General features: G+C 42.3%; 1 protein-coding gene and 1 long non-coding RNA gene across 2 annotated transcripts in view; one reads left to right on the top strand and one right to left on the bottom strand.

Annotated features, from left to right (window-relative positions):
* LOC113205476 (rho guanine nucleotide exchange factor 12) overlaps nucleotides 1–7,845 on the bottom strand; it is a gene marked incomplete in the record, with an annotated part of 42,812 nt that extends 34,967 nt beyond the window's left edge. The window contains 17 exon segments of the mRNA XM_052267666.1: nucleotides 432–494; nucleotides 766–873; nucleotides 1,423–1,581; nucleotides 1,660–1,771; nucleotides 1,863–2,046; nucleotides 2,125–2,318; nucleotides 2,433–2,525; nucleotides 2,621–2,719; nucleotides 2,807–2,914; nucleotides 2,990–3,079; nucleotides 3,209–3,423; nucleotides 3,505–3,586; nucleotides 5,441–5,686; nucleotides 5,782–5,924; nucleotides 6,008–6,115; nucleotides 6,262–6,518; nucleotides 7,316–7,845. Of these exon segments, the coding sequence (XP_052123626.1) occupies nucleotides 432–494; nucleotides 766–873; nucleotides 1,423–1,581; nucleotides 1,660–1,771; nucleotides 1,863–2,046; nucleotides 2,125–2,318; nucleotides 2,433–2,525; nucleotides 2,621–2,719; nucleotides 2,807–2,914; nucleotides 2,990–3,079; nucleotides 3,209–3,423; nucleotides 3,505–3,586; nucleotides 5,441–5,686; nucleotides 5,782–5,924; nucleotides 6,008–6,115; nucleotides 6,262–6,518; nucleotides 7,316–7,347 (2,293 nt within the window).
* LOC127749466 (uncharacterized) overlaps nucleotides 1–8,409 on the top strand; it is a 25,567-nt gene that overhangs the window by 13,605 nt on the left and 3,553 nt on the right. The gene's annotated exons all lie outside the window — the stretch shown is intronic.

Raw genomic sequence — 8,409 nt, forward strand, 5'->3', positions numbered from 1 at the left:
GAGGGAGGAGAGTGAGGGAGGAGAGTGAGGGAGGAGAGTGAGGGAGGAGAGTGAGGGAGGAGCGTGGCTAGAGATTCCGAACCAGAGACACTCGATTTTCTTTCTCGAAGGCCACAGATCGCCCGCCACCCCAATCGGAGGTGAATTGGTGCGTCTCCGCGTGGGTTGAGCTGGGGCGAGGAGGTAGGGCGTTGTGGGGTGAGGCGGGGTGGGGTGCGGCGTCGTGGGGTGGGGTTGGGCGGGCCGGGGCGGGTGGCGGACGGCAGCGAGTCCCCCGAGGGGTGCTTATCTACGCACTGCGCGATGCGACGCGATGCGACGCGATGCGCCGCGGCGCGGGAGGGACCCCCACTTCACAGCGGCGCGGGAGGGACGACAGGGAAGCCCTGCCTGGTGCCTGTGGCATGGCCCATACGGCCCCCAACACTCACCTGCTACGTGATCTCCGTCCACCGGCTGGCTGCCGTCCTCGTTGAGCTCTGACTGGCGCTTGCCTGGAAGCAAGATAAAGAAGGACTCGGTTAAGGCACTGCCCCACGGTACCTTGCACTGTAATTGGAAAGAGATAGATACAAACGAGAGCAGTGCGTGCAAAAGATGCAGCCAGACTGTTTGTTAATCATGCAAGATTATTAGATTAGAAACCCTAAACACAGTATTTATAATGTCAACATTAATGGTTTCTTGAAATTAAAACCCTTGAGATACGACTGGCTCCAATCCAGACTATACTTGAGCGCATTATTCTAACTCCCGGTCGCATACCAAAGGATTTTCGATAACTTGAAACCCGGCTTAAAAATCTGTTCTTAGGTGCATAGCCATTCTTTTTCGGATTGGATAGGAGAGCGACGTAGCCACACTGGAGCCGTTCTGTGAAGCACAAACATAAACGAACTAAATGTGAAAAGAAAGGCAGACAGATAAAAGGAAAACATGCAGACAAGTACACTACTGGACAAAGTGGGCGAGCAACATCACAACAAAAGGACAGTAAGACACTACAATACAACATGCGGTAAAGGAAATCTAAACTTAACCTTTCACCCAAAAGAATTTTAAAAAGACACTAAAAAGAACGGTTCACTACAAAACAATGAATCTACTAGACCAACATATAAAAAGTGACAAAAAAATATTGAACTTCTTGAGTAGTTGTGAATGTGGCTGAGAGACAAATTTTACACAGCACTCAAAAATAGGAAAATTCCCATGTGTTAATAGCAAAGCAGGTGCAAAAAAAGAAGCAAAGAGTTTAGAAGTGCCTCTCTAAGGACATATCAGACACAATGTCTGTGCAATGTGAGAAAAGCACCTAGAGTACTTGTGATTAGTTGAGAAAATTGATTGATTCTAATGATTGGCAGTACATTTGAGAAATTTCCTGACCAAAGATAAGTTTATAGATAATTTATAACTTACTGAGATTTGATGAACTAGGCTTGCGACGAGTCTCCCTCTCTCTAATTCTATCCATGAGTTTGCTGATGCTGGCATTGCCCCGATCCTTCTTTACAAGTGGACCTGGACAATTCTCTTCAATAACTCGTACACACGGTCGGTGGACATTAAGACCACAGTCTATTGGAACAAAAAAAAAAAGAGGTAAAATGACAAGAATATGTAGAACATCTAACTTTGCCTCTATGAAACACTTACGAGTGCATTGATATCCTTGGGGTCCAATACCCCATATTATAAGTTGACAATGATTACAGTATGTAACTGAGTAGTACTGATGAGCATTGAAGTTATGACCTCGCACAGACACCTTTAAAAGTATCCAAAGTCAATTTTTGGTTGAGTTGTTTGGAACAGAAGTTGATACATGCCTCAAAAGGACAGCTAAGTGATTGACTTACCTTTCTTGACTTTCCAATAATGCGGGCCTTGAGAGACTTATCCTTAGAAACGAAAGTTGGACAGCGTTCTAGTAAAGAACTAGAATGGGGTCCTCTCAGTCCAAATACTTTGCCCATCACAGTTCCCAGGGCTGCAGCAGTTGTATATCGCCTAATATCCACATTCTCCTTTTCAATATCATCTCTGTAAAACCAAACAGGAATTAATTGATGACAGTTAATGATGAGAGTAACAAAAATAAAACTGAATTTCAATGCTTACAAGTAGGGTTCAATTTTGGGGATAAGAATGCTCTCGACAATTTTCATCTCTTTGCCTTTGTCATGTATACTCTCATCAAGTTGAGCATCAGCTGGACCAAACAAAGTGCCCAAGCCTGCAGTGCGCTTCTGTTGGAAATCTGCAAGCTGTTCATTCAGTTCTTCTTTAGCTTTTGTTCGGGCTTTCCAAAACACCTAACAATGAAAGAGACAAATACTTAGTAAAGTTGATACATATTAACAATGTCTTCAGTAAAAGAAGCACCAAATATGATAAAATTAAAGAACAAAAAAAAAAAAAAACTGTACCTTTCTTAAAATCTCTTCCTTATCTGATTCTTTAAGAAGCACATCATCTATCTCACGAGCAACATTTTCATCAACATTATTTAGCCTAAGAGGCTGAAAAAAAATAATTACAGGAGCCATTGTTGTATAAGTTACTTTTGGGTTTAAAATGGAGAATAACAGGAGTTAGAATGAAATATTTTACTTACTGCTCCAGGAACAAGAAAACTGGAGTGGATTTCATATGCCCATTTCTTCATTTCTTTGGCATTACCTTCTTTATACAGATCTGTTACTAAATAAAACAGCTAGGAAAGAATAAATAATACAAGACATAAGTTAGTTGGCTTTGAAAAGATAACTTACTACTGAAAGCCTATTTCTCTTATACTTACTAAGCTGGACGGATCACTGTTAGAAATTACATAGTTCATGAATACCGCTAAATGAGCATTGTGCTCCCATAACTTTGACAGACTTTTGAAGGGACCATGGTCTTCCAGCTAAAGATAAAATAAAATTGGACGTTATAATGTGTATAGATAGAAGCTATCTGAAAACCAAAATAAAATATTTACCACTTCTTGATCAGACATGTCATCATCCTCCATTGAAATAATTGGTTGTTGACTCCTAGCATTGCCTGATTCAGGAGATGTATCAAGAGACTGCAAAAAGAAAAAAAAAAGGAAATTAAATATAGTTGAACACGCACAGTTTAAAGAAGTTGAGTGTGCATATGAAGGAAAAACAACAAGGCTCCCTCTGTGGACGCAAAAGAACTCTCCATCTCTCACCTCCTCTAGCAGCAGAGCACTTTCATCAGTGCCATCACCAGTAGCAGAAGACGACTCGGTTCTCTCACTACCAGGGGTAGTACTAGAGCCTCCTCCGTACGGAGGGGGAGGTGTGCCTGGAGGCGTTACCCGTGGGGAGTCCAAGTCCCAGCCTTTACTCCGCTTAGCATTAGAAAGGTCAGATAGAGACTCTGACACAATCAACCGTTTGGACGCTGCAGAAGTTACAAGAAGAATTACAATTAGAATCAACAAATTACTGTTGCTTAGTTTAAGAGGAGTGATGAATAGAGTACCTTCAGCATTGGTTGAATGATTATTGAGAGGGTCTGGACTTGACTTTGCCCTGTGGTGGGTGTGAACATTGCCTTGAGACCCCTGAAAAACACAAGTTCCAGTAAGCATTGGATATCAACAATGAACAGTAGCTCCAAAATCCTACACATGTACAACATAATGCAGATGCCGTGCAAGTGCTCATCTATCATTATATCTCTATCTCAACAAAGTGATATAATATACAATTGTGTTTAAGATTTACTGGTAGCTTAGAGATTTACAAAAGCCATATAAAAGGATAGGCTGTAATAAGCAGCATGCTACCAAAAAAATGAATAAGAGGGTAACACAAGTCAGCAAAATAAAATTTTAAAAATTTCAGTAAGAACAGTATTTGATTGGAATAACTAGTCTAAAAATAAATGGAAAACCAGCATTGTTACTTCAAAAGATTTGGAGGAAAAGAGAAAAAATAGGGAGAAAAAAGAGAGAAAAAAATGGGATGAACTTTTCAAAATTTTAGTTTAAATCTAGATAAAATTTTGATTTAAGAAAATTTCAGAACAAATCATAAAAAATGTAACTTGAGTGCAAAATAAATGAATAAAACTATATGATTATGCATGCGTCTGATGCTGTGCATGTACAAGGTACATGCAATCACAACCAAATTACAAAAGGGCACTACATCAGAGGCCCACCTATCAATTTTTGAAGTGTTCAAGGTTTCCTGCGGCTGCAACAATGACAACAAACTGTTTCAATAACAGGAAAATACGGCTTCCTTTTCATCTTCTTATTACGTAGAGTACATTGAGCCCAACTATGTTAACGTACAAGTACCACAGACACTTTGAACAAAATGTCCCCTTGAGGGACAAAACTACAAACTACTTACGTTGCTAGTGGGTCCGGGCCCATCTCCCGACTGGTCTGCCGATTGCGGGTTGTTCAGAAGCGGGTGAGGCGGGAGGGGCGGGGGGTCGAGGTATGACAGGCCGGGCAGGCCCGTGTGGATAGGGGAGGGCAGGAGCTGGGGCGGGGGCGGCACGGAGGGGCGGGGCGGGGGCGGCGCCCCGTTCGCGCCCCCGGCGCCCGAGGAGGGGCGGTTGCGCTGAGGGAGGGGAGGAGGCACCTGGCTGGGCAGCTGACCGGGGTCCTCCCGACAGTGTTCTAAGAATGCAGCCACCGAATTGTGAGCAGAGGGGGTGGGAAGCGTTGCAGGGGTGTGTGTGTGCTGAAAGAAAAGCAACTGGTTGTTAGAGCCAAACCCAAGCGTTGCAGCAGACACCGCAGCCAAATATATATATATACAATATAGTACAACGTTGGGAGCGTTGAGGTGAAAAGATTATGGGAAGCCTCTATGCACTACGCATTTGCGTCAAGGAGAAAGTCCACGGACAGTGATTTGGGTAAAAATAAACCTTTCTAAACAAAACATCTCAAATTGAAAGGAATATTACTATGGGTAGATTGTTGCTTGTGGAGAGAAAACCAAGAAAATATCAGTCAAGTTATTAAGAATATTGCATGAGAAGCGTGAAATTTAATACATATACTTGAATCAGAAAATAAAGCTGGTGTTGTAGCTCTGTTTGGACTATCAAGAGTATGAGGATAGAAAGGAATTAAAACTCTTAACAATCTGTCAATGAGATATACCCTACTGCTATTACAAAATGGAAATAGAGAGGATTTGAAAAAATAAGCCCAGAATAAAGTTTACAAATGAAGTTCCCAACCGAGAAAGCCACATTGAGGATAGAAGTGATTTTCATTTTAAAAGGAGAATACTGCACACTTATTCATTGAGTAAGAGTAACTCTTCAAATGGTCCGTCACGAAGCATTATTATGTTAAAGAGCATCATAGGGTAACACCACATCGGCATATGGGGAGCCCAACAAAAATGATACAGAACCAAATTAATAAGGCAAACACAAAACTCACCTCTCCATCATGATTGTGAGAGTGGCTCTGGCTGTGAGCTTTGGTAGTCTGACTAAAAAGTTTCTCTTGAAGAGTCCTGACACGGCGCTCAGCCCCTGTCAACTCCTGAACAAACTTAGCTTCACTTGCAGGATCAGTGCACCTTGCCAACTCACTACGAAGAGCTTCCACATAGCGCTGCTCTTTCTCCAGCATTAAACGATAAGTATGGACTCTTTCACACTGGAGTTGTCTTTTTTTCTCCAACTATAAAAGAAGATACAAAAATACAGGAAGAAAACTAATGAATATTTAGTTAACTTGGATAAATACTGATTGGCACTGTTTGAATAGGAACTCACATCAACAGGTTGGGGACTTGTTATTCGCTCCCGTGAAGGTGTTGAATGGTTGTGGAAGAACGGACGACTTGTCATTGTAGGAGACGAAAGAGGGTTGGTGTGGTGCGGTCGTTGTTGTACCGTGAGTGTGACGTGATTTGCAGCTGCAGATTCAAAATGATAATAGCAAAATCATCTCTGATTTCAACACAACTAAGGAAAAAGGAATGCCAAAAGACCAACTTACCTCTTATTAGCTCCACAACTTCTGTGTGAGTAGAATGAGCAACGTTCACACCATTCACCTTCATTATTTTGTCTCCACTATGCAAACCAGCTCTAGCTGCAGCACCACCTGTCAAAATAGTTTTTAAGGATTAAAAGTGCATTAGCAGGGCAGATTTTTGGGGGGTTAATTATTATGTTAAGGCCATTTGTTAAACAGGAGTTACAAGAATGATAAATGACTCATGAGTATTAAATCAATTCACCATGGCTTACCTTCTTTTACTGACTGAACATACACAGGGTTATCTCCCGACACCTTCATGCCATACCCATTCTCATCCTTGTTAACAATTATTGTTGTAATTTGTTGGTAGTGGTGATGGTGGTGAGGAGTGTGATGGTGTGGCATTGGTGGTGGGGATGTGCTTCCAGCAATCGGAGACACTGCATCCGTATCCGACATAGTTGAGACAGGCCGGCCAGAGTGACCACGGAAAGATGGGCCATTGTTGATGCCCACTTCCATAGCCCTGGAAAACAATTTCCAAACTCACATAAACACTTTAAGTAATAAGGAACAACTTATTGGGAAATAAAGTTCCACGCTTTTCAAAATATTGAATAACTGCCACTTTGACAATTTTAGGTACTTGTGAAGAGACCCTTAAACTAAAAAAGGGACTTCGGGGGAAAGAGGGAACAAGAAATATTGTTAAGCAGTGTTTAGAGTGTTCATTCTTTCTGTGAAATCAACTTTTCATTAGTCCTCGTCAATTGTCCTAGATGTGCCAAATTAAGATGTAAAAATTCAAAAGTCATTATTCCAATCAATGTATTCGAGTGGCATAATTTACATAGAGGAAATGACTGGAGAAAAAATTTATATAAAAATGTGAAGCAAGAATAAGCAGTTGATAAGACTTTTGTTTACAACTGAATGATGTACAAAATTAACCTGCAACGTAATGAAGAGTTCAGCCCAAATAGAATTAATTCTGAGCTAAGAAAAGTATCCATTTCATGAGGTTAAACGCTCCGACATATATTGTTGTACATTAATAACACCCCATGTTACAACAAGCATTATTCACTGCTCAGCAGACCAGCGTGTAAACAAGCTAAAGGAAATGAAGAGGTTATGTACGCCAAGAAATATAAGCGCCTATTCAGATCAGTTGACATTTTTACCATAGAAGTGAAGATATTATCGAGGGGAAAAGTGTGCTTAAACTTTAAAATGATAGCTCTGAAGCAAATAGTTTATTAATTTTTGAAAGTGCGCTTTCCACTTAAGTGCACGGTTTGAAGCCAACGCGTCAGAACTTACCTGTCAGTATTCCCAGTAGAATTATTTTCCATTATTTTACCAAGGTGGAAAGGTAATCACACCTCCATAAATCATTTTATGATTCGTTAGCATTCACAAATTCTAGTGTTCAAATATATACACGAAAGAACTTAGCCTAACCATGGTCTAACTAACACAACTTTAGGCTTAAGATTCCTCTCCTTTCATGTATACATTGAATCTAAGACTGGTGCTCGTTTTATAAACGTCATGAACAACACGAACGAGTGCTCCATGGACGTGAAAGAGCATCATGAACAGCGAATTTCACTCATTTTTCTTATCTAAACAACAAAACTTCTCAAGATTTACAACAACCAACAAGTGTCAGCCAAATCCATTCATGGGGACGGGTGGAACATTTCAAGCGATCGCCAGAAAATAGTCCGTTCTGTTGGCGTAGCTATCCCGTTAGGTACGGCATGACAGGGGTTTTAGAGCTTGCCAATATTGCAAGCGACAAAGTTCTCGACTTAAAGCGACCGCTTCAGTGAGGAGTTAGGGAAATATTACGAAGTGGTGCAAAACAGTACGAAGGAACCCTCGCGGAGGGATACTGGGTGAGGCAAGTGTCGAGTCGAGCGCCATAGCATTCGTTTTGTTTTTCTCCCTTTTCTCGGTCTCTCCCCCCTCCCCACCCCCAACCCCCCAACAACAGTTTTACAACCCCCCCAGCCCCCCGCATGGTCCAACTCCACCCACGAGATCCGCAAATAAATCCCCGCGGTTTCGGACCTTCCACTTCCGCTTTCAGATCCGGGCGATGACGCGAGCACCTAAACGTGGACATTCGTCATCGTCGAGCTCAAGGTGCAAGTAAATAGAGTCCTGCAGGCGCAAGGGGGGTCCGCTCCTCGTCACGGCACGGCATCGCGCGCCCGCATTCCCTCGTCACGCGACGTGACACGGGACGTGACGAACCCGCTGAGCGAGCGAGCAACCGAACCGAGGAGTCGTGGTCAGCGTCAGCAAACAGAGAGCACTTGATCGACACGTCTGGTCGTCGTTGAACACGTGTGCATTTTGGCGTTTCTGCCAATCTCATTGCATTTTGTCCGGAGTGGGGGGGGGAG

This window comes from Frankliniella occidentalis, unplaced genomic scaffold (genome assembly GCF_000697945.3).
Source record: "Frankliniella occidentalis isolate FOCC.00 unplaced genomic scaffold, Focc_3.1 Scaffold56, whole genome shotgun sequence".
Lineage (NCBI taxonomy): Eukaryota > Metazoa > Arthropoda > Insecta > Thysanoptera > Thripidae > Frankliniella > Frankliniella occidentalis.